The sequence below is a fragment of the Lissotriton vulgaris genome, chromosome 11 (genome assembly GCF_964263255.1).
Source record: "Lissotriton vulgaris chromosome 11, aLisVul1.2, whole genome shotgun sequence".
In the NCBI taxonomy this organism is placed as follows: domain Eukaryota; kingdom Metazoa; phylum Chordata; class Amphibia; order Caudata; family Salamandridae; genus Lissotriton; species Lissotriton vulgaris.
Window position 1 is genome coordinate 403,986,162 of NC_141699.1, and position 26,826 is coordinate 404,012,987.

General features: G+C 44.9%; 1 protein-coding gene across 3 annotated transcripts in view; it reads right to left on the reverse strand.

Moving 5' to 3' along the window:
- Positions 1–21,355, reverse strand: part of DBNL (drebrin like) — a 150,905-nt gene extending 129,550 nt beyond the window's left edge. For all 3 annotated transcript variants that reach the window (XM_086943449.1, XM_086943448.1, XM_086943447.1), the window contains exon 1: positions 21,151–21,355. In XM_086943449.1, the coding sequence (XP_086799575.1) occupies positions 21,151–21,233 (83 nt within the window). In that variant the 5' untranslated portion in view covers positions 21,234–21,355. The remainder of the gene's footprint in view (positions 1–21,150) is intronic.
- Positions 21,356–26,826: the final 5,471 nt, after the last annotated feature.

A 26,826-nucleotide genomic window follows, 5' to 3' on the forward strand; every position in this document is an offset into this window, starting at 1 on the left:
GGAGATCCCCACAAGGCCCAAATCTTTCTGACCCAGTGTTCCCTGCATTTCTTGTGTAAGCCCATTCTGTTTAAAGAGGATCAGTCTAAAGTGGCTTTTGTGCTGTCTTACCTGAGCGGAGATGCTGCCGCGTGGTCTTTGCCTTTGGTGGCAAGCAACGATCCAGTGTTGTATAAATTCGAAGAATTCAAAGCTGAGTTTTTGCGCATTTTTGACCGAAGAAATGTTTCACAGACCACCGACAATGAACTATTGGAATTGAAACAAGGGAATCGTGATTTGGTGGCTTACTTGGCACAATTCAATAAATTGATCGTCGAAACGAGTTGGCCCGAGGCTAAGCGGGCGGCCATTTTCTACCGAGGCCTCAAGGATGAGTTGAAGGACGGGTTGGCGCAGATTCCCAAACGACCCACGGATGTGTCAGAACTCATCGATCTTGTATTGCAGATTGATCAGAGACTTGCAGAAAGGCGAAGTGAACGACGAAAGGATGTCCGCACTCTCCCGCCACGATTTGATCGGTCTCGACCGGAGGTCGTGAAAAACCCAGAAGGCCAAAGCCAGGAAGAGCCGATGCAGGTGGGAACCATTCGAGGCCCTCTTACGCAGGAGGAACGAGAAAAGAGACGCCAAGGTCGATTGTGTATGTATTGTGGGCAATCGGGCCATTTTGTCAAGGAATGTCCGAAGAGATCAAAGGCAAGCTCGTGGGTAAAAGATCGGCTCCACCAGTAGACGGAGTTGCACTGGTGGGAGCGAGTGACGAGCCAACTCCCAAGCCACAACTTTTAGCCAACACCCTGCAATCCGCAGCCCCGCATCTGAATTTACTGTGTAGGATAGAGTTTGGAAAAGCTCAGAAGGAGGAGGTTTCGGTGATGGTAGATTCGGGGGCTACAGGGAACTTCTGCGACATCCAGTTTGCCAAGACCTTGGGAATACAGTTTGAAAAAAAGCCCAGACCGGAACCGGTGCGAGCAGTGGATGGCACCCAGTTGTCGTCGGGACCAATTGCTTATGATACTGAGTTGATGACAGTGGTGGGACTCGGAGAGCACCGAAGCTTCATTCGATTTAGTCTCATAGATGCCCCCCAGTTCCAACTCATACTGGGGTTACCCTGGCTCACCGAGCATAACCCGCAGATTGATTGGTCACGGCGTTCTGTAAAGATGAATTCCGAATTTTGTTCTGAGCATTGTTTCCAGTTGACTCCGGAGAGCCCAAGTTCCACGTTGTCACAAAACCTGGCTAATCAGGTTCAAATGGTGTGTGCTTTGGAGGCCCCAGAGATTCCCGAGGAATACCAGGACCAGAAAGAGGTGTTCAATGAGAAGGAAGCTAAGAAGTTGCCACCTCACCGAGAATATGATTGTCGGATCGAATTGGAACCAGGGGTGTCCTTACCATGCAGTAGAATCTATGCATTGTCGGAACCGGAGAATCTCCATTTGAAGGACTATATTGAACAAAATCTAGCCAATGGATTCATCCGCCCCTCTCAGTCTCCAGTGTCCTCGCCCCTCTTCTTCATTCCGAAGAAGGATGGGACTTTGAGGACTTGCATTGATTATCGGGCATTGAACTTGGCCACCAAGAAGAACCGTTATCCTCTGCCCCTGATTTCAGAACTCTTGGATCAAGTCAAGGATGCCAGTGTGTATACAAAATTGGATTTGCGGGGGGCCTATCATTTGGTGCGCATGGCCGAAGGAGAGGAGTGGAAAACTGCCTTTCGAACCAGGTTTGGTTTGTATGAATATCAAGTGATGCCCTTCGGGCTCTGTAATGCCCCCGCTGCGTTCCAGCATTTTGTCAACGATGTGCTTCGTGAGTGTCTGGACCGTTTCGCAGTGGTCTACATCGATGACATCCTCATTTACTCCAACAGCTTAGAGGAACACGTCCATCATGTGCGAGCCATCTTGAAACGCCTGCTGGAGAACCATCTATTTGTCAAACTGGAGAAGTGTGTCTTTCACTCTTCCCGAGTGGAGTTTTTGGGCTTTGTCTTGTCTCCGGAAGGAGTTGCCATGGACGACTCTAAGTTGCAAGCGATCAAGTCATGGCCGGCGCCCAGATCTGTAAAGGAGATCCAAAGTTTCCTGGGATTCGCCAATTTTTATAGACGCTTCATCTTGAACTTCTCAGAGAAGGTGAGCCCCATTACTAGGCTGCTAAAGAAAAATGTGCGATTCGTCTGGGAACGAGAATCTGAGGAGGCGTTTCAGCAATTAAAAGAAGCTTTCGTGACAGCCCCAGTACTGCAACACCCCTGTTTGAGTGAGCCCTTTTTCATTGAGGCCGATGCATCCAAATTGGCCATAGGAGGAATCCTGTCGCAGCGCCAGAAGAACACCGGACAGCTTCATCCAGTAGCATACCATTCCCGCAAGCTTACCCCGGCGGAGATAAACTACTCCATTGCTGACAAGGAGCTTTTGGCCGTCAAAGAAGCATTCAAAGTGTGGAGACACTATTTGTTGGGAGCGAAACATGTAGTCACGGTCTTCACTGATCATAGGAATTTACAGTTCCTCAAGTCAGCGCGCACGCTCACCCCCAGGCAATTGCGTTGGTCGCTTTTCTTTGCAGATTATGATTTTGTCCTCACTTACAAGCCTGGCTCCTCCAATGGAAAGGCGGATGCCCTTTCACGTCTGAGTATGGGGGAGGAAATCAAAACCAAAACGGAAGGATTCATCATTCCGGAGGAAAAGATAGTGGCCATAGCTGTCGAGGACGATTTGGAGGCCCGAATCAAGGAAGAGTTTTCCAAGGCCGAATATTCAGATTGGGAATCAGGCGGTCCAGATCGCAGTGTGAGGAATCAAAGACCCATTTGGCAAGAAAAGATGTTTGTCCCCAGTGAGAAATTGCAAAATGAAGTCATTCAGCATTTTCACGACCACCCGCTAGCAGGCCACCGAGGAGCGAAGAAGACCCTGGACTTAATCAAGAGAACCTTAGGTTGGCCGGGCATGGATGCTCAGGTGAGGCAGTACATCGCCACTTGTGAGCCCTGTGTTAAAGGTAAAAGTATGAGGCAGTCCCCACAGGGCCTTTTAATGCCGTTGCCCATTGCCCCGTCTCCCTGGCATTCAGTCTCCATGGACTTCATAGTAGACCTGCCATCTAGCCAAGGGTATTCAGTCATTTGGGTGGTGGTGGATATGTTTACCAAGATGAGCCACTTTGTCCCTTTGAGGTCCCTCCCCACAGCCTCTCAGTTAGCTACTCTGTTTGTGGATCACATTGTGAAATTACATGGGGTTCCCAAGGTGGTTATTTCCGATTGAGGCCCTCAGTTTGTCTCTCGATTTTGGAAGGCTTTCCTCAAGGGTCTGGGAGTGGACTCTCGTTTGTCCACCAGTTTCCACCCAGAAACGGATGGACAGACGGAGCGGGTGAATCAGGATTTGGAACAATATCTCCGCTTGTATTTGATGGATCAGGAGGGAGAATGGCCCTCATTGTTGAGTACGGCAGAGTTCGCGTACAACAATGCCGTCCATTCGTCTACAGGATTTTCCCCTTTTTATCTGAACTCAGGTCGGCATCCTAACATGCTAGTGGGTCGGGTAGACGTGGAGGTCCCAGCAGCAGAAGAGGTTATACAAGAGTTACAGAAATCCTATCAGTTAGCCTCTTCCAATCTCCAGAAGGCCAAAGACGCTTACAAGGTACAGGCAGACAAGAAGAGAAAAGAGAGTCCCATGTATGAATCTGGAGAAAAGGTGTGGATTTCCACTAGGCACATGAGATTGAGAGGAAATCGAAAGTTCCAACCAAGATTTGTTGGTCCCTACCCTGTGGTGCGAATGATAAATCCAGTGAGTGTGAGAGTGGCTCTTCCCAAGTCATTGAAGATCCATCCTACGTTTCACGTGTCATTGATTAAAAGAAACCCACCTAACTTCAGGCGTGTCCAGCCACCAGCTCCAGTTCAAATTCAGAGTTCAGAGGAATTCGAGGTTAAGAGAATCCTAGACTCCAAACTCAAGAAAGGGAAAATCTTTTACCTCGTGGACTGGAAGGGTTATGGTCCCGAGGAAAGGTCGTGGGAGCCCAGCAGCAATGTTCATGCCCCAAGATTGGTCAGCGAATTCCACAAGGTTCACCCCCAAAAACCCAGGGAGGGGGCTTTGGTGGGGGGTACTGTCAGGTCTATGCCGATCCCCAGCAAAAGACCTCTGTCAGTCCCGGCAGCTAGGGGAAGATTTCCTGTTTGGAGGCTGTTCCCACTTTGGGGTTCCTTGCAAAAATTAGCTCATGATCACGGTTGGTCGGAGGTGTAGTGCGCCTCCGGTTGTGCCGCCATTTCGATGCAGTTAGCGTTCTAGTCTTTTTCAGCCGTCCGCCATTTCCTAACGCCGCACGTTCTATGTGGCGCACTTCAACTGTCCCTTTCCAGCAGTTAGACGCCCTGAGTTTGGCTCCGGTCTATTCACCGCGTTCTTTCATAGTTTTCCCGCAATTCCAGTCAGCTTTCACAGAGACTCAGTTCCGGTACCCCCTGGGGCGTTTTCACGCTTCGTTCCTGTGGATTTCTGCAATCCGGGTTGTGTGCCCCTGACTTTCCGCGGCCTGTGTCTGGCCGTGCGGACTCCTTCAGTCAAGCGCTCCTCGTCTGGGTTTCGTCCCAGTGGGCAAGTACCTCCCGCATTGTCACAGAACTGCGGTAAGAACATTTCATTCTTCAGACTTGCCGGTCCTGTCGTTGCACAGTGCTTTTGCCCGTCATCAGCTCAGAGCCTTCCAGTGAGTTGTATTCCTGAACTGTTCAGAACTATCCAAATCCAGTTGTGACGCGACTCTGAGTGTTTCTCCTTGTTAACGAAATTCGTCAAGTAAATGAGAGTATATATTATATGCATATGGTAATACTGTTGTCTACCACCTCTACTCTTCGCATCATCTTTGCAACTGCTCTACACAAGCAACAAGAGTACCAACCCCCACCTCACTATTTGGGACTCATTAAGAGAGAAGCTAACTCCACACAATAACCAGGTATGATTGAAGAGAGTCGAGAGAGAGAGAGAGTGTGTTGTCCACGATTTATTAGAATGTTAGTAATGTTCTGCTCCCTGTTGCAGGTGTTCCCCAGCCACTCCTTCCAGAGGTAGTACGAGACACCAGTGTGGAAGACTCTCTTTGTTGTTTGTTATCCACTTCCCCTTTCCCTTCCATTCCTGGGCTTGGAGCAATCCGGGTGCAGGGGTGTTTGGGAATTCGGAAATTAGCATCGCCGAAGATAGCCGCTCGCTCCCGCGGAGATCTGGATATTTCAGGTACTGCTTCTGACAACACGGGTCAAGAACCATTTCTAAAAACTGCACTCTCCGAGACACTACAATCACCTCCCTCTAAACTGCTCATTGGGGGGGACCTCAATCTAGTCATGGACACGAACAAAGACAGATCCGGGCACCGCTATGGAGATACTGGCGCTCTCTCGGAGGCGGGTGGGTCCTGGCTGCAGGAGAGGGGCATTCTTGATCTCTGGAGGGCGGCACAACCCAACACAGAGCGCTTCACCTTCTACTCTCATGTACATCGTACATACGCGCGTCTAGATCACTTCTTAGGCTCTTCGGAACTGTTCCCTCATATTGCCGACGTTTCCATTGTCCCAGCGGCCCTTACAGACCACGATGCGGTGGAACTGACACTCCGTATACCCACGATGCCACGCACTCCTGGCTCTTGGCGACTCAACGAACCCCTATTGCAGAGGCCGGCTGTTGTTCGACAAATCCACAAATGCATCTCGGACTACCTCGCCACCAATGACACCCCTGCAGTCTCAGTGTCATCTCTCTGGGGCGCCTTGAAGGCAGTAGTCAGGGGGGAGCTGATCGCCATCGCAGCTGCTGACGCCAAGGTCCGCAAAGAAAAGAGAGCTGAACTCTCGGCACAAGTGGCTGAACTTGAAAGAGTTCATAGCCGCACCTGCGCCCCGAGGATCTGGCGTCAGCTGAAAGCCGCCAGGGCCCAACTGGCCGGCATCGATACAGACAGAGCGGAATTTGCCGCTCTTCGCCTCCGCCACACGTACTACGTAGGAGGTAATCGCACCGGACGCCTTCTTGCCAGTGCCTTAAAAGCCAAAACTCACCGCTCAAAAATCACTACTCTCTTGGACGACTCCGGTACCGCGCTCACTGAAGACACACAGGTGGCTAACGCCTTCCGCTCCTTTTACGCTTCTCTGTACAGTGAAGATATGGTCTCGCCGACCGACATTGACGCATACTTGCAATCGGCGGCAATCACACCACTAAGCCCAGCGTCAGTGGAGGCCTTAGATGCTCCCATCCGCCCTGATGAGGTCCTGGTCGCCATCTCACGCCTCCGCCCGCTCAAATCACCAGGCCCTGATGGCTTTTCCTCAGGCTTCTACAAGCTCTTCGGCCATGCACTAGCTCCGGTACTCACGAGGTTGTTTAATTCTTTCGAAGGCCCGAGCTCCATCCCGCCGGACATGCTGGCAGCTGACGTAGTGGTGCTGCCCAAACCGGGCAAACCCCCGACGCACTGCTCTGCGTTCCGTCCAATCTCCTTACTCAACTTAGATTTAAAGCTATTCACTGGGGTGCTGGCGGCCCGCTTGGGCCCCTGCCTACCGGGTATCCTCGAGCCGGATCAATCGGGTTTTGTCCCGAACCGACAATGCAGTGATAACACTAAAGGATGACTGCACCTCGTGGATAAATCTCACTTTCAGGTCTCGGATTCGGTGCTTCTGGCCGTCGACGCGGAAAAAGCGTTTGATCGTGTCGACTGGACCTACTTACAAAAAGTCCTGCAGCGATACCAACTGGGCGACCGGTTCCAAGCATGGATCGCGAGCTGCTATCACCATCCTATGGCCCGGGTCCGGCTGGGCGGCCTCAAGTCGGACCCCTTCGAGATTCAACGAGGCACACGTCAGGGGTGCCCCCTCTCGCCCCTTCTGTTCGCCCTGTACGTGGATTCCCTGGCGCAGAAAATCCGAGACAATCCTCGCATTAGCGGTATCTCCTTTGGCCATGAGCCCCACGTGGTGGGGCTGTACGCCGATGACATCATCGCTGCTCTGGACCGACCGTCCAGCTCTATACCTGCTTTCCTGGAGGAAGTGGAGAGCTTCGGAGCGGTATCGGGCTTCAAAATCAACCGGGGGAAATCCTTGATCTTACCCCTGGGCAAGAACGCCCTTCCTACTACCCCACCACCTGATTTTGGCTGCGACTTACAATCCTCCATACCTGGGGATCACTCTCACTGCTTCCACGGACTCAACGGTGACCCTTAACTATAAAACACTTACCTCTCAAATTCGAGCCGACCTCGCGCGCTGGTCAAAACAACCCCTCTCCTTGTTGGGCCGCATAGCAGCGGTAAAAAGGTCTGCCTTGCCCAAGATCTTAAACGTCTTCCAGACCCTTCCAGTCACGCCGCCGCCAGGTACGATTGCTGATTTGCAAAATGCCTTCCACCAGTTTATCTGGGAAAAGAAACGCGCACAACTGCACAAACAGGTGGCGCACAGACGCATTGACGAGGGGGGCCTCGGGATCCCTAACCTCAAGCAATATTTTCAGGCCTCACAGCTCCGCTATTTAGTGGAATGGTACAGGCCGGAGTCGGAAAAGAGATGGCTCTTTCAAGACAGAGCGATGGCTCAGACATCGCTGTGGAAGGTACCGTTTCTTGCCCGCCAGCATAGACCGCGATACCTTCTTCGCTCCCCGGTTACTCGCACTGTCATGAGGACGTGGGACACGGTGGCGGTCAGGCGGGGCCTGACGACTTTCCCCTCCCCGCTCACTCCGCTCTTTGATAACCCGGACTTTCCGCCGGGCACCGATCCCCGTGCCTTTCTGCAATGGCGGAGCACAGACTGCCGCTCAGCCGGTCATCTCTTTGACCTAGAGGGCTTCCTCCCCCTTGCCGAGGTCACGCAAGGCTACGGAGTGACTAAACCTCATATGTTCCAATACTTCCAGCTGCGCCACTGGCTCATGCACCCAGACCGCGCTCCCCTAGTTGCCCGACCAATGACGCCGTTTGAGAAATGGCTGATCACGAAGGACTCGGATAGGCACCTTATATCGGACCTTTACAAAATGTTATCACCCGTGGCCGGCCCAGTTAAAACGGCGGGGCAAAGGCGCTGGGAATCGGAGCTCGGAAGAACACTTTCACCCGCGGAATGGGGGTTTGTATACTATAGAGCAGCACACACCACCCGTAACACTGCCGCCAGAGAGTCGGCGATAAAACTGGCCATCTACTGGCACCTTACTCCGACAAGACTCAATCAGGGCAATCCTCTTCGAAGCGCTCTGTGTGGAGGGGCTGCGGCGCAAGGGGCACTCTGACCCACCTCCTGTGGGACTGCGACGCTCTGCAAGGGTGCTGGAAAGCGGTACTGGATGATATTGACTCCACCTTTGAAACTGAAGTCCCGCGCTTTCCTGCATATACTATCCTAGGGCTACCCAATGCGCTCACATTTCCCTTAAGGTCACTGCGGGGCAAACAGATGGGCATCGCCATGCAGGCAGCGTCGCAACACGTTCTGTCACTCTGGGGTTCCACCACATTACCCACCCACACTGGCTGGTTACACAAACTGTGGTTCACACTGGGCATGGAACGCATCCAGGCCACACTCACACAATCGACTGACTCCTTCCAGAAGACCTGGCACCCGCTCCTGTCCCTCCTATCCAGGGAATTTCACGAAATCACTTGCCCCAAATACCTTCACATTCTGCAGCTCACGGGCCCACCACAGACTCCGCCACAAACTTAAACACCTTGCTACCTGTCAGCCCGAGAGTGCACTCAGGGAGACTCCGAACTATTGGCATACTGGTCGGGGCGGGGGGAGGGTGGAGGGGCTGTTGGGTGAAGGGTGGGGGGTGAGTTCTTCCTTTGGTTTTGTTGGATTGTAATTCCTACATGGCACCTTCAACTACATGCCAGCATCGCAATACTGTGTAGGTGTGATTTATATGCTTCTGAGTGGCCTCTCAGAGAAGACGTGCCTGTCTGTCTCGCTCGCTACATAACCCTACTGCATGCTTTCCGCCTTACTGTGCCTGTTATTCTTGCTCTTAAACTCAATAAAACAAATTTGAAATTAAAATCAATTAACTACTCCACATTTTCACCCCCCAAAATGAAAGGAATAATTTGCATGTATATCACTGCGGCAAAGATCTCACCCTTTGACTACAAGTGCTGGTTTAAAGGCACAGACAACAAATCCGCCTTGTTAAGTTTTGCTGCCATCCAGGAAGAGCTCTGAAGTACAGATTATCACCTTCACTATATCTTCAGTTACTTTGTGTTCAAAGAGTGAGTCACAAATATATCCCTAATTCAGATAATTAGTAGCAAAATCTATAGTGATAACAGCTAGAAGCATTTTTAAATAGTGGGCTATATTTATTTTAAATTTGCAGCGATACAAACCCAGACTATAAAGATTTTGACACAATTTGGACTGTGCTGGAAAGATATTTCCAGGCAGTATAAAAAGATTCTACAGCCATAGAAAATTAAAGCATTCTGGTCTACACAAACCTACAGAGATGGAATTTGGATGAATATAAATGGAACATCCAAGTCTTCCAATTGTCAAAAAAATACTGCAGTCTCTTGCCAATTAAGAGTAATTCTGTGCATTTCTTTCTTGTTCAGTCATACCAGCTCATACAAGTCATTCAATGTAATTGTTATTTTCATTACCACGTATAAGAACAGTTTCAGATAACGCTTCCAAACTTGTGGAACTTTGTATCTCACTTTAAAAATTTGTATAAAGGGATGTTATATTATAGCAGGTCTTTACAACTTCACATACTATTTCTAACTAAACAAAACCATATAACAAAACTATATAACAAAAACTATATAATAAAATATTGTTTATTTAAAAACCTGAAGATATTTTGGCATTACTTTACATAAAAAGATTATTGCATTGTGTGATCGGTCTCTTATCTGTGTAGTACCAATTGTGTCCGACATGGTATTCTGCATGGGTACAGTTTCCTGTAGGTTGTACAGAGATTATCGGATTGGTTTATAAATGTCATACGGATCTAGTGCAGAATACATCTATAACTTTGCACTTCTAACCACACTGGAAGTGTTAGACACCAAACTCTTGCCTGAGAGTCTTCTTACGACCATTAGAAACCCCATCTGCATTAAAAACCTTGTCTCACAATTATAAAAATGTGAGAAATTCATTCTGCCCTTGTTGCTTAACCAGAATTTCATATGAGCTACCATATGTTTTTTCCCTATTTCATGGAAAAGCAGATGTTACGAAGTTAATTTTACTTAAAAAATGGTCTGACGTGTTGACTAGTAACATTTACATAATAGTAATAATCAGTTTTACTTTAGTTGATTCAGCTCCCGGATACTGGCAGCAAATTTTAGAGTGTGTAGCATTTAGCTATTTTACATGGAACACCTCCCACAAGTATTTTTTGCACATAGGTTTTATTGGGAAACCCTCTCGTTTTGGATTTGTTCAAAGAGTATTTAAATGCCATAGCATAGTCCTGATAGTATTCAAAATAGATCTGTCCCGCTTATCAGAGCTAAATGGACGCAAGCACCAGATTGTGTCTCACTATGCTCTCTCCTTCAGAGTAAACTGGCTCTCCATTACTCTTCAAAGTACTAGGACAAGTGGCACAATACTTACAGGATGCTTTGAATCACTGAAAGCGACACACCTGCAATCACACAGTGGTACTCTTGGGAGTTAAAATGGTTTTAACCACTCAGCTTCAAGTGTATCGGGTTTGAGATCTTCCTAAACAAACTTGACAGAATGCCATGGTAAAAATGTATCTGTGTTTCGCAACATGCCCAGAAATTTCACAGAAGAAACAAAACTTTATATGGGCAGGTCTAACTTGCCGTTTTCTCTGGAAAGAGAATTCATTAGAGTGGACTTTGGGTTATTCTTATCCTCATGTGACACACATCCACCCTCCCTAGATATAAACAGCACGTTTTGTATCACAAACCCTGGATATGCCACCGACCAGGCAATCTCCATTCAAACAGCTAGGTGTATGAACGTATAGGGTACATATGATGTTGGCCACACTGTTAAATCTCTGGGAGCAAGTAGGGTGAAGAAAAATGGCAGGGGGCTCCAAAGTACTCACAGGCAAAGACTTTCGGAACCACACAATGCATTGTAATGCTACGGGGGACGCACATCTTTAAACAGTTTAGTAGTTTGATCTACAGTTGTGCAAGGGCTGATCAGTGGTATACAGAAATGAGAAACAATTAATAGAGTGAACAAATTCTTGTTTCAACATCTCAGTTAGTGTATTATTTACTCAGGTCACTATTTGTTTAGCAGATAACAGAATAATATACCATGTTTTCCAGGGAGCCTACTTCTGTACTAAATCTCTAACAACTGAGCCAGTCAAAACAGCCACATTCTAAATAGCTTATTGAAGGATTACAAGGTCATTTGGAGAATAAACAAAATGTGTAAATCTTCTACTGATTCACTGAGACGTCCAAGTCTTTGGGCCATAAACGCACGTATCCCTCCGACGTTATAAGGATATTAACCCCTTCGATGCTGATGACGAGCTCAGCTCGTCATCAGCCACGGGTGACGTGTGCGGATGACGAGCTGAGCTCGTCATGTATCGCGGTAAATCGAAAACAGCCGCACAGCGCAAAAATCACCGCAGCAGCGATGCGGTTAAGCAAACTTTCCCATCTGAACTCATACACCATCCTAATTTCAGGGAAGCAGACCTGTAAGTTAGTCTAAATACGCAGAAAACTTTGAAAGGAAGGTCTGGTGGTTTAACTATAAGATGCTATCTGTCATTTAGGATTACTAGTTGGACTTCGGGACGGTAATTTTATGGCTATTCATCGTCTATTTTAAAAAAGCAGTACTGGGTTAATATGAACATGTGCAGGGTAGCAACAAATTCATTGTCCTGTGTTCTATTATTTATGGGTGGCAAAAACTCTTTATGATGTACAATTGCTAATACGTTGTTCCAATAATCGTTCAGGATTTGATACTGCCTGACTCAGCCACTCATTTTTCTCACACTATCTAGGTCTTTGAGCTTTGCTCGTAGATGCTCTGGAAAGTATGGCACAAGATGGTCTGGGATTAGTTTATCATTGTCCAGAGTGGCAAAGCTATCTAGGAAAAAGTTAAAGAGTTTACATTAACAAAACTTACTCAAGACACTATCATAATTTTGCGAACGGCCAATTCAGTAAAACACCTGAGATAATTTGAAGGGACAGAGGCATCACTGGAAGTTTGGGTTGTGAAGCTCTTCACTGATTTTGGTACTCTGTAGCTAACTGATGGATTTTCGGGGACGCTTATCTTCCCTGTGAAAGCCTGATAGGGGTCTGTTAATGTTCCTGTATATTTTGGAAAATAGAAAGGAGATCAGGAGTAAAGAGTAGAAAAATAGTGGGGCAGCCTATAAAGGTATCAGGTCTACCCCTACAAGAGGAATTTGGCAGGGACACACTGTTTAATTTATTTCATTTTTATTATTGTCGAAGAGGAATTCTTGATGTAAGCCTACCTTAGGTTCACAGTTAAGTTCTAAATTTAGGCTGTTCTAATATATTCTATCAACTCTAGACACTTAAGCAGGTCAGGCTCAAGTATCCATTACGTCTTCAACAGACATTAGGAAAAATTGCAATTCTATGTAGATTTAGCTTGTACACGGACACCGAAAGTATGAGTTACTCTTAGTCTTCAGCACTGGTAAAGAGGAAGAGGGATAAGAAAGTAAAATTTCAGTGGGCATCTTTCCATCTAATATTGATTTATTGCTTAAAGATAAGAGATAAAATTGTTGATGAATACACATTTCTTTCTGCTGGAGATCTAACACAACAAAGGAGAACAATTCTGGGTCTTCTGTGGCACCTCAAATATAAATTAAGAAGGATCCCTTGAGATGGCCAAATCAATTTTTAACATTGAGCAGCAGGCGTAACTGAAGTGTGGCATGTGTAAGAATGTTTGAGGCCGCCATTCTGACAAAGTTAGATAGCTGTAGCATTCATTGGGACAGGGCAGAGAGATCCTAATTTAACGCAATTACTTTATTCAATATTCTTTAGTGTGCATGAAAGGGCAACTTAGCATGGTAATCTTTTTTTTAAAGCGAGGTCTTTTCTGCCATTGGAATTACAAGCATGCAGCAACTGTGCAATACGGGGACAATAATCATAGAACAGAATGTAAACAGTTCTAGGAATTTCAGATAGCATGTCATGTAAGTCTGAATAAAACTTGGAAAATCATCTGGTCCGCGGACATGGCCATTCTTGGTTTTGTTTCCATAATCAATCATTTTGTTTGAATAACATATTCAAGCCTGAAACTATCTTAGATTAGGTTTTTCTATGGGGTAGAATGTTTAAACAATCAGAAACGCTCATGAAAATGTCTCCATCTCGATTTCTACTCGAAGGGTTTTAACTTTTTTTGGGATGTGCTTACTTTGGTTCTCTACTTATTTTTCGACAATTATCCAACAGATTCCTTGGTTTGTTATTGATCCTTTTAGTTTCTGGCCTGTTTGGTAAACAATGCAGTGATTGAGGCTGTACTGCTACTGTTCTAAAAGTCATATTTCGGTTTCACTAGTACGCAGTAATACTTTTACTGTTCTCATAGCATTCTCCATTTCAATAACTGAAATACTGGGCAGTGAATTACTGTGACATTGTTTATTAAAGCGAATTAATCCTAGAGTGATACATGTTACATGAAAGCATACTCCACATATCTGGGGATTCTAAGGCTCTTCAAGCATAATCTTGATTAACATCTTATGTACATTGTAATAAACAAATTTACTTCGGATTTCATGTCTAGGAATAGGTAGCCCAATGCAAATCACACCTAAAATTGGATTACCTCCGGTAGACGAAGAACTTGAGGCCATAATGACAAATTCACTCTGTTCGAGCACAAAGGTTACCTTTTTGACTTAATGGATGCACCTGCCTTTACTCATCTCCCACAGGAATACTTCATATTATAACTTTAAGGGTCATAAAACTGAGACCAAGTGCTATGTTCGGTCCCATTTCAATGACATGTGGCACACAGTAGCGGACTTATATGAGTCTCTTGTATGAACACATCTTGGTTCAATGCTTTCTGATTGGTTAAGATCTTTTGTCTCTTGAAATGAATTCAATACTGCAAAATACTACGAAATGCCCAAGTGACGCCATTTGGCAAACATAGCATATATTCAATGAAACCTAGACAGAAATTTGCAACATGAAAACAAAAACTGAAAGAAGGTTCTGCTTTACAACTAGTCACCAGGGTGTGTGAAACTAATGTAATAAGTAACTGCGAGCTAAAAGAAGGTCAGAGACCCAACAGTCATACAGGTATATAAATAGAATCTAACCAAAGCAGAGGCCATAGTACAGATACAAAATTAGGCATTTTAAGTTGACAGAGGATGTGCAGTCAGCTGTGTGAATGAGGGTATGGTGTTTAACTTGGCAGAGTAGAAGCAAGCTCGCGCGAAAAGCCATAGGGCTGATTTTCAATGGGATCAGACAAAACAAAATCAGAAAAGACGATGTGGTCTTACCACTGGGATCTTTCAAAACATAGCCTGTGAAGCTGTAGGATCATGCTTAGATATCCGAAAGCTATTGCAGTGGCAATTTTACGTTGATAACTGAATAGGTAAATAATTCCATTTTAGTGTCATTGTATGCCTATCTATCTCGTGTGAATTTCCTATTAAGTATATCCTGAGGATCAGGCAGGACTCCAACCAATGATGGACATTCCTGCTGTAAAGGAAAGCTTCTTAAAATGGATTGGTAAAAACATTTAAAATATCAAGAATTGGGATACTGGTCACCTCATGGACCCCACATTACCTGGTTAAATTGATAACAATGTTAGAAATCGGGTCTCCAGTAGGCAGAGGTATACACCCTGTCCAAGTAGACACCACAATCCTAGTCAGCATAAGTAACAACACAATCCTAAACTATGCGGTGCTCACCCTCCGATAGCTTGGCACAGAAGAGGTAGGCTTAACCCAGAAGGCAATGTGTAAAGTATTTGCGCAATAACTCATAGACCACAGTAAATACACCACAAAAAGACTCCCCAACAGTTTAGAAAAATAGAGATTTATCAGAATAAAACAAGGCTAAAACGATCAAAATCCATCAAGTAGAAGTAAACATATTGATTCTTAAAGAAATAAATGCAAGAAAGAGCTTAGAAGCAGGTAGCGCTAAAAAGGTTACTTCAGGTAGCGAGGGACTGGTGGAAATCGAAAGTGAAGGCCAACATCGATGGAAAGTGGGCTGACTACATGTACCCTCTTGAGCCCGCTGTACACAGTACCTTGGATCCTGGGGCACAGTCTGCAAAGCGAGGCTTTGAGTCGTCCAGCGTCAGTTCCCGAGAGGCTCTGCGGCGAGGGAGTGCGGGGCTTTGCCCTGCATCGCGTCGAATTTGGCAGAGACTCAGCTGCAGAACCCACTTCTGAGGCCCAGAACTTGCAAGGGGCACCTCAGGCAAGGGTAGGAATCACAAGGAAGCAAAGTCCAGCAGCACTGACAAAACTACGTGAAGTCTTTTGTGTCCCTGAGACTTCAGAAACAGGAGGCAAGCTAACAAGCCCTTGGAGATCACTTTGGAGGGAAGGCAGAGTTCAGCTCTCGTTCAGCAGTCAGAGAGCAGAAGGAAACATGCAGACAGAAGTCCTTTCAGGAAAGCGGTCCTATCGAGTCCTTCGAGCAGCACCGCAGTTCTTCTAACGGAGATTCGTGTAGGACCTGAAGTGTCTAATTTGGAAGGGTCAGAGACCCGGTACTTATACTCAAATGTGCCTTTGATGTGGGAGAAACTTCAAAGAGTGGTTTTGAAGTGCACAAGCACCCCTTTCAAGGCAGTCCTTTCTAACGGGTTATCTATGGGGACCACCAGCCAGTTGGGTGGGGTCAGGTCATTACACCTTAATGTCCCGGTGAGAGCCCCCCTTTCCTCCCATCTGACCAGGCCAGCCATCGGAATGCAGATTTATGCAGAGGGGTGTTCAGCCACCCCTGGCCTTCCTGGGTTTACGGCAGTCTGGGAAGAATGCACGAAGGGGAACTGTTACTCCGTCCAATTGTGTATTTGAGGCAGGCTGGCGGTCACATTTAGCAAAGCAACGAGCGGAAAACAGCACAATGTCTGAAAGTGGCATTTCCGCAGTAGTACGGCTAAATCCAACCTTATTAGCAAAGTTAATTTATCACTACTAATCCACCCATACCAAACATGATAAAGCTACTCCCCTGAGATCAGGAATTATCACTTAGTAGCACATAAGGAAATTACCAATGCTAGTCTATGAGAGGAATCAGCCTCACTGTAGTGAAAAACGAAATAGGATGTTTTTTACTCTCAGGACATGTAAAGCAGACACGCACGTCTTTCCCTTTGCTTACATAGCACTCTGCCCTCTGAGTTGCCAACGGCTGTACTTAGGGCTGGCATATGTAATTTAAAGAGGCAGGGGAGTTCATGGCTTGGCAAGTAGTTTTGCCTGCCAAGTCACAGTGACAGCTAACTGCACATAGAGGCCCTGCCATGTAAGGCCTCAAAAATGGTTAGGGTGCTACTTACATGGCCGACACAATCAGTGCATTTAATTTATAGGCCCTGGCATCTGTAGTGCACGCTACCTTATAAGCAAATTAAATAGACCTATTGGGTATGTATGATCCAATATTACCATGTTTTAGGGGAGCGAGCAACAGCACTGATTTTCTGTGCTAAAGTGTACAGAGTCCTACAGCCAGCAAAAATGGGTACAGAAAAATGGACGGAGGCAGGCAAAAAGTTGTGGGAAAAATAACCTAACGCAGTCAGGTCTAACACAATATAACTCGCAAATCCTTAATTGCAATTTCCCCTACGAACAGAGCCAACGACCAATAACTGATCTTGCAATCATCAAGGAATATCGCTGTGAAAATCACATGATGGACTCAAAATTCATTCTGAACCAGGTCAACCAATTTAGCTTGGCCATTGCCACTAATGTAATTACTGCATATGGTGAAAATAAGTTAATGAGTGTAATATCACATCGCTAATGGAAACATCTAATAGAAAAGTAATTAGGTGAAATATGTAGTAACACATACACAAACTTATGTTGTGTAACTTGCAAAATCGGGTACAGCACATGCATATCAACACACTAAAGAACAAATAAAAGGAAACAGAAATGCCTATTTAATAATAAAAAATTTAAAAAAACAGTGCAACATTGAAATCAGGATCATGCGTGTATTGGAATAGTGAAGGATCGACAGGTTTCACTGCCTTCACTCACGCTTGCCATGTTCATTAAGTTTTTGACCCACAATTATAAGTACTGAGCAGTTGCACTCAAGGCAAACTGTATTCTAACTGGCATGTTTCAACATGAATGCATTGTCAATCAATTTTGCTTATAGCAAACGACCACTGGAGCTGGTATGTGGGGAAAGTGGCATGGGAGGGGGGCGGGGGGGGAAGAGATGGGGCAAGAGGAAGATCAGTCATTCTTATTTTATTCATGTGTTACCACTCAATGAAATTAAGTCAGTGACTGCACTTTCATTCACATCCAAGTACCCAACAGAACAAAGGTACAAAAGACTCAAGAGATCCAGCAAAATGGAGCATACCAGACCAGATCGCCTTACCTACAGTTCAGAGTACCAGTGCGAAATATAAAAGAAAACCCCTGACTATCGACGTGGGTGAACAGAAACAAATCAAAATATACATATCAGATTTTTGTGAACCTGCGCTAAGTCAAGCAATATGCACAAAAAAGAAAGCATAACTGAAAGAAAGAGGAAGGTTTAATTCTCGGTGGAAGGTTCCGCTTCTCCCAACTTCTTCCTCTTCTGCACCACATTAACATAATTTTAGTTGCTTCTCTTTTAGAATGACCTTCCTATACCAGACATGTAAAAGTACTTGTATAAGGGATAGGAAAATGTGAATAGCTGCATTCGGTGTGACTAAAACAGGAAATTGATCACAAAATGTGGACTGTGAAGCACGGGGGCTGTTCTGACTAAGAAGAACAAAGCTAAAGCCCACGTAGCCGGAATTCGTGAGTAAACAGTAGAGATGAAATTGGTAGGTTTGTCAAACCCCACATCATGTTAAAGTGTATCGCTATTCCAAAATTAAATACCTTGGTATATGGTATTCGGCTTCCCTAGTTGATACACTCAAATTTACTTCTGACTCCCTTTTGAAGAAAATCCAGTCCCTCCTCCAAATTGGTCTCCCTTATTTTTATCATGGTGGGGTAGACTAGATACGATTAAAATGATGATTACTCCTCATGTTCTCTAAACTGTGTCTATGCTACCTTTTAAAATTCCAAATTCATACTTTCATCGCATAAATTTTATTTGTACCAAATTCTTGTGGAATGATAAGCACCCTCGCATTGCTTTAACCAAACTGTCTCACCCTAAAAATGAGGGTGGTGTTAGTTTCCCCAACTTTAAAACATATCACTCTGCCTTTCTGATTAAGCAATCCTTTTCATTAGCCTATGATTTTTTTGATATCCCAGTGCCCAGATGGGTTGTTTTGGAATGCTCCCTCTTTAAAGATTTCTCATTTCAACATACTGTTTTTATGTCAAACTGTCTTTTTTGGCCAAATACCCTATTGTAAAATACTCCCAAACACTACTTCATAATGTTTTCACTTCCAACTTTTCTTCTCTTCAATGTTTTTTATCATCTGTTGTGTGGTATAACAAATTCCTTAAATACAAAGGCAAATCATTTTACTTTAAATATGGGAAAGAAAAGGATATATTGTTTGTTCATCAATTTTTTGATGATAATTCTATCATTCCTTTTCATGTGCTGCAAAACTTGTACCATTTGCCTTCATCGTATCTTCACGAATACACAATTATAACGTCTGCTATTCAATCACATTTATCTACTCTCTCAATCCCTGATGTCTTACAGTCTTTCACTCCGACCACTCAACTTTACCCTTTATTTTCAACACACCAGCCTAAAGCTGCTTTGGTTTATACTATTTTGATATCAAATGTTATGGATCATTCTAAATCAATTATAGAGACTGCTTGGGAAACTGACCTCTCTGTTTCCCTACCTGTTATGTTGTGGGATCGTTTGTGGTCCAAACTGTTTAAAGTATCTATTGCTGCACCTATTACTCAATCTTTGTTTTTTATTTACCATAGACTTATCATTACACCTGTTAGTATTCACACGTTCTCACAGGATTCCTCCCCCTTCTGCTGGTCTTCCTCTAAAGAAATAAGCACGCTTAAAACACCAATTGTACAAATGTCCCTCTGTTTTATCCTTTTCGAATTCTGTTTGGAACATTTGTATGCCAATATTTTGCTGTTCCACCTCATTATCACTATTGAATGTTTTCTTAGGTTCTTTATCAACGGATACTGATATTGTTTCTTCTTCAGCTAAATTATTGGACCGGTTTATTGCTCTTGCCTTTAAAGTAATTTTATCGTGTTGGAAGGATAATTCGAAACTTTCTGTTCATACATGGTGGAATTTCGTTTGTGATGAGCATAGAATTGCTATTGGTTCTTAGTCTTCTATTTCTCTAAAAATTAAATCTGATCTTCTCTGGCTCCCCTTTACTACCTATCTTTTTTCCAACTCGACTAGTTGAGCGCCTTGCGTTCACTCCCACGTGCTCAACGTTATTATCTCCCTATTTTTCTTTCCTCTCTTCTTTCTCCTGTTCTATCTTTTCTCTTCCCTCTATACCTTTCCTTTTCCTTTCTCCTTTTCTGCATTTATGTTCTCTTATTGCATTTGTCATATGCTTCATGTTCTTTTGTAATTCATTATAATATATGACTTATGTATCGTTTCCCTTTTTTTTTGCATAATGACTAATAAAAATTTCTTAAACAAAAAAAAAGTGTATCTCTATGTTTCTTTACGAAGGAACAGGCTTTCAGGGCGCCACGCGCCCTCTTTTAGACCCCTTGCGCGACCTACTTTGTTACGCTGTCCAAGGAGATATTTCTCTTCAGGGAGCTCTACTGCAAAGGACACTAAAAGTAGGGCTATGTTGTGTATGGCAGTTCCTACGTGACATCTGTTATACGTGGCGACTGCACGGTTGTTTGGATCGTATCTCTAATTAATTTGTGATTGCCTGACTTTTCCCTGGTCTCACCGCACTTTCCTAAGCACTGGCCAATTTGACTGACTACATTCATCCTCACCCACCGACATTGGAAAGAAAGTGCCCCAGATCTGCCTCAATTTCAGAAGTACCAATCTGACTTGTGACTGACTTTTTCCCCCAATCCCTCCAGTATTTCAATACACCTAGCCTGACAGATTAAACCCGACAAGACATCAGGTGCGACTGACTGCCACATCCGCTGGGTATTACGTAGTCAGCAAAAGGGGGTGGTGGGGTTACAGAAGGGACATGTGTGGTGCATGGGACATCTCTAGTTTGCTCTTTCTCTAAAGGAGTGAGTGCCCCTCCTCATACCCGGAAGTGCGGCCTAGACCGAGGGAGACAAGCTCCTGCGGGGGTAAAGCGAGGAGGCATTGGCAAAGGTTGTGTGTGGGGGGGGTCTCTGATGTTTGCTCGAAAGGGATGGGGCGCAGTAGGAGGGGCAACCGATGAAGGGGTGGGAGGAGCAGAGGAACATTAGAAGGAATGGGTGGGAAAACATTATGGTGCGGAGTGAGGGGCTCGGATGGGGGCTTGAAGCGTATAATTGGGGACAGGCGGGAGAGGGTGGTAGGTTCTCCACCCATTCGAGCTCGGCTGGAGGGATCACAGTGTCAGCAGGGTGAGGCTAATACGAGGGGGAGCATTTGGGCATAGGTGAGATCGGAAGAGCGCCACTGGAAAGGGGGTGAAGGGGTGAACGAATCGGAGACACTTGGAATTGTTTGAGGGTAAAAGAGGCAGCAGGCGTGGACAGCACTGGTTTTAAAGTAAAGTGCATGGGCAGAGCGTCGGTAGAAACACATGGGGGTGCACAGCAGGGAGGAAGGCACACTCACCAGTCGGTCCTGCTCTTCTCGGTCAGGACGTCCTCGTAAGCCGCCTGCAGGGCCGCACCATTCTTGCTGAGGTTCACAGCCATGTCTGCGGGTGCGTCGGTACCTCACTGCCGGGTGTAGTACCTCTCCGCCCCCCTCTTGGGCGTGCCTCCTTCCCCTTCCTTGCACACTCACTCGCAGTCGCAGCTCTCGAGTACTGCCCTCTGCTGGCCGGAGGGGGAACTGTAGCAATACTACCTGCAACTGATCAACGTGTGATGGATACAGCACCCGTGGCATACAACGCTAGATAATACATCCTGAAACACGAGCTAGTGAGCCAATTGTATTGTATGGTCTATTACAGTGCACACTGGAGGGACCTTCCAGACTGGCGATTTTAAGCCAACTTCATGTATGTATTTTTGATGTGAACAGGAGGCTAAAGTCGCCTTGTGGTCTCTTCTGTTCTTGTGCTTGAGTGTGTAACATATATTGCAGTATTATACCACAAATTATACTCTATTTTCTCTTGTAGCCTGCACACTTGTCACTTTTTCCTCCTGTGCACTTTTTACTACCTCATGTATTTTTGGTAGCCCACATTTTTACTACCTCATGTATTTTGTTTGCTCACAAGTGTCACAATTACCTTGTCTACCTCATGTATTTTTGGTTTCTCACAATTTTTACTACCTCATGTATTCTTGGTTGCTCACAATTATCACTTTACCGTATGTAACGTAATGTATGCCTCTGCAATCTGTTGCTCGTGTAATGTTCTCAGTTTGTATCTTTTCTGTTCCTATTGTGAAGCGCTCTGACACCTTCGGGTAAAGTCCGCGCTATATAAAATTGCATAAATAAATAAATAAATAAAATTCAGAGTACGTGAGAAATTGGGTTAAAGCCAGCCGATGAACAGTAATATTTTTTGATGATTAAAAAAAATATTATGTTTTAGCTCTGTGGCCTTAAGCCACACGTAACGCCATCTACTCATGTTTATTTACTTAAATCCACGATATAGAGCGTCATGATCCGTACGTAGCACATGGTCCAGAGTAGGGCAACCAAAAAATGACATTAGAACAGGAGGATGTCTCCAGAGAGGTTTTGGTATCTTTGTAGTACAGGTTTGAGGAGATCAGAAACAATAGGTGGGTGCACATTGCAAAAGGTTTTAACAAGTGCTGTTTAAGTTCATTTTTATAAGTGGACCTGTCAGATGTCAGTATAGCATTCCAGATCGTTGGCGCATTTCCAGAAAGTGACTGTTTCAGGATGGAAGACTCTGAATTTGGGGAGTGCCCTGCTTTACTAGGGCTCAACCCATGCAACCTCTCTGCAGCGCATGTAAGGGTAAGGCCTTCAGCTTGTTCCTCTGCCCATCAGTGACCGGTTTGTGCAATCTCTTCTCACAAGTCCCACCAGTGAAAGCTTCTAAACTGCCTATCAGTACCAGATTCTCATTCTAAGATGATTGCGACAGTGGTGAGCATGTGCACCAGGTTCACCAAACTATTGTGGGTTCCAGACCACAGGTGAACAGGTCCATTGAGACAATTTGAGTGTGGGAGGAGGAATTCCATGGCTCACGCCAATGATGTATGGGGAAGTTCAGCAAATTACTGCAAGACCATGGACAAACTACTCTATATCGCCACATCCGATCAGCGCAGAACACCGAAGACGGCCTTTCTTGAACCTTAAAAACAGGGATTATGTCCTAAAAATAGGCGGTGGCTGACTGTCATGGATAATGACGTCACTTCATCATAGGGAGGGTTTTCAAACCCTTTTCATACACCTCGTTGCTAGCAGAACTGAAGTAAAATCTTTGCATGTTATACATGCACATAAATAGTATTCGCATTATGTTTTCATATGTATGCATCTCCAAACATTTAATGGTCTGACCCATATTGAAATACAAACAAAGCAAATTTTGCTATAAAAAGCTATGAACAGCTCATATGCTTTATATTTGGAACATGAGGACATCTCAGACAGACAGGTCTGTCTAGATTAAACAATGGGAAGGCTCTTGCCTGACTCTTTGTCTCATATCGTAAATTATCGATGGTTGTCAGGCCCCATGTACCCTTATAATATGTGCATATGCTAGTGACAGGGTTTTTCAAACCACCCACCAGTACCCTCTTGTCATGTTGGCCACTGCTGTCCCCTCTCCACACTTCGCACCAGTTTCTTCTTTTCACACCATCCACCAGTGCGCGCTCCTCACAATGCACACCAGTGCGAGCACCTTCATGGTTGTGCCTTGAAGGCCAGTAGTGGAGCAGGCGAGCTCAGAATAGCTACTTACAGAGCACACTGCAGATATCTGCCAGATATATTTGCAGAGGATGCAATGTCCACCCCCAGAGTAAACCAAGTGATCACAACAGCTACACAATGTAGGCAGGCCTCTTTAATCCACTTCCAGGCATTGTCTGTACCTTTATCTCACTCTTGCTGGTTTCTTCAGTTGTGACGGTATTTGTCTTTCATTTCTTCCATCTTTCCTGTTTATGTGTTTCCCTCTCTTGCTCTCTATCAATATCTGATGAGGAAAATCAATTGCCTGGACCCAAAAATGAGTGTCGGTGGGCCCCCGTCAACTACCGGCTCAAATTAAGCACTGCTGCTATTGCTTTCTTTGAAAGATTGTGCCTCTTTTTAACTAAAGAATATTATTTGAAGACAGCTTTCTTAATTCTTCTATACTAATCTATACCCCGCACCAGACTGCTTTTCTCTGCCATCCTTCTGCTTATTTAGCAGATTGCCTCAAGCTAAATTTCTGTCAGAATGTTGTACATTAGGACAAGTTGTCATTTCAGCACATTTATTGGTTATATAAATGGTGGTATGTGTTAAATAAACAGTCACATGTGAGAAAGAACAGCAATGACAAACTGAATACAAAACACAGTGAAACATACACAATAGACCAGTATATTGGATACATGCCTCTTAGCTGATTTGTAAATACCAAAGCATTACACATTAACAATGTTTGTTCACTCAGTGAGTCTAGTTAACAGCCATGGCCTCCTAGGTGCAAGAGTGGAGTTTTAGACTAGTTTTTACTTCTGGCTTTGGTGCTTGCTCTGATAATCAGTGGGCGAGCGTTCCAGGATGTGGGTTCAAGGAGGGGGAAGGACCAGAATTGAACGGAGCGCGTTGGAGTGGTGGTGTGGTTAAGAAGTGCAGATTGGTCGATCTCAAGTTACATAAGAGGTCATAAGGAGTTCAGGTGTCTGAAGTGTAATCTGGGGATACTCCATGAATGGCTTGGAAGACTAATGTTAGCACGCAGTTTGTAAATAGCCCTATTCTTAGTGGAAAGCCAGCTAGATTGATGGCAATAGCACGAAGCAAGGGTTTCTAAGCAAATTGTATAGCTCTCTAGTTGTGAAGTTTAAGAGTTTTTCAAAGGGTGTGAAGTGCTGATGTGGACAGCCAATTTAAATACTATTGCAACAGTCCCACTTGCTACTTCATCAATGGAGGAGGGGTTATGAGAACAACTTTTAGGTCTAGTTATGTTATGTTATGTTATGTTACTTTGTTTCTTTTATAGCGCACAGCTACTCCAGGGAGCATCCCGGCGCTTTAGCAAAGAATAACAGCATAAAAACGGCAGTCACACAACAGAAAAAAAGCAGAGAATGTAAAGGGTCTATTTCATAAAAAGCCATGTTTTCAGGTCCTTTCTAAAAGCAAGAAGACAGGGAGCCTGTCTCAAGGACAGTGGTAGGTTGTTCCAAACTTTAGGTGTTAAATAGCGGAAAGACCGACCTCCCGATCGTGCGCGACGAATTACAGGAACAGTCATCATAGACAGACCAGATGACCTGAGAGTCCTGCTCGGTGCATACCGGGAAAGACGTTTCTCAATATACTTGGGGCCAATACCATGAAGGGCCTTAAAGGCCACAGTCAGGCATTTGAAAGTAATTCGCTTGGAAATGGGTAGCCAATGTAGAGTGTTCAGTAAGGCAGTGGCACCAGCTCTCCTCGGGAGTCCAAAGATGGTACGGGCTGCCGAATTCTGGACAACTTGCAAACGGGTCATAAGATATTTTGGAAGACCCAAGAAGAGAGCGTTTGCGTAGTCCAGTCGTGAACCGATCAATGCCTGAACAACTGTTTTCCTGTGGTTAAGTGAAAGTAGAGGAAGAAATTTCCTCAACATCCGTAAAATGCCGAAGCATTTCCCAACAAGAGACAGGATGTGAGGTCTAAAGGATAGTTCACAATCTACTATCACTCCCAAATTCTTGGCCTTAAAAGAGACCTTGTCAGGAGGAAACATATCTTGTGGCCACCAAGATTTCCAATCGGGTTCAGGGGCGCAACCGAAAAAGAGAAGCTCTGACTTGTCTGAGTTGCATTTTAAGCCATGACATCTAAACCACTCAAACACCGCACCAAGGCAATACCTGATCTGTCTGCCATTGAAAAACCCACCCCTATCACATGTGAACAGGAGTTGGGTATCATCAGCATATGACACGATCTGGGCGCCAAAAGATTCCGCGACTTCCGCCAGAGGGGCCATAAAGATGTTAAACAGCATAGGGCTGAGAATGGAGCCCTGTGGGACTCCCACCTCTAGCGGAGCCATATCAGCGGAAAAGGGAGGCGCCCAGATCGTTTGTCGGCGGTCGGTCAGAAAAGATTTTAGCCAATTCCACACCGTTAGGATTTGGTATCTCGCTGAAGTGACAGTGGTGAGAAAGTGCTGCGACCACATAAAGGGGTTGAAATGCTCAGGGTTCTTGCACACTTGACAAAGGTCAGATGGCCTGGAAGGAAGTTGACAGAGCTAGGAGCAGATGAGGATGGAAAATAGGATCTTAGGGCGGACGGGTTATGGGTCACAGTTGTGACGGAGTAACCTGTCCACCAAGATCTTAAATGAGGCCCTTAGTCTTAGATGACTTCAACCTTCAGGAATGTATGGCCATGCATTGGTGAATGGTGGTAAACACTTGTATAAATGGCTGTAGAAGGGTTGAGAAAGCAGGGAGGGAGCAATCAGCCAGGTAGGAGGAAAATCAGTAGCGAGGATAGCCTACAATGGTAAGGACCCATAAGGTACAAAGTAAAGTAGTGTGATTAAAGTTGTCTACAGATATATACATATATATATATATATATTTATATATATACATATATACACACATATATGTATATATTACTGCAACCTTCGCCATTCAATTTCCACTTCCAAGGAACAGACGAATGCGGACCCATAAATCGGTGCAAAGTTATTTTATTGAAGCCCCTGCACCACCGCCATGATGCGTTTCGGCCTACCGAAGGCTTTGATCACATGACGCGCATGAGGAGTGCCTTCATATTTTTAAAGTGCAAGTGCAAAAACATGTGACTAAAAAACGTCATCATAGACATAAACGAGTCATTGCAACTACCTCGATGTAAATACATAGTGAATACCTATTCATCATGACGATTCAGGTAAGTAAAAGCAATAATTCATTAAATAATTATACATTCATAAATACTTGTTGAAAGGCAATACATATGTAAAATAAATGTATAAAAGAGCAATATTAAAAACCACTGAACAACAACAGGTAAAATTCGGGCAAAGTGCACATTTAAAACCATGTTTTATTTCAGTCATTTGCACTCTATGCCAATGATGGACCCAAGCACTAA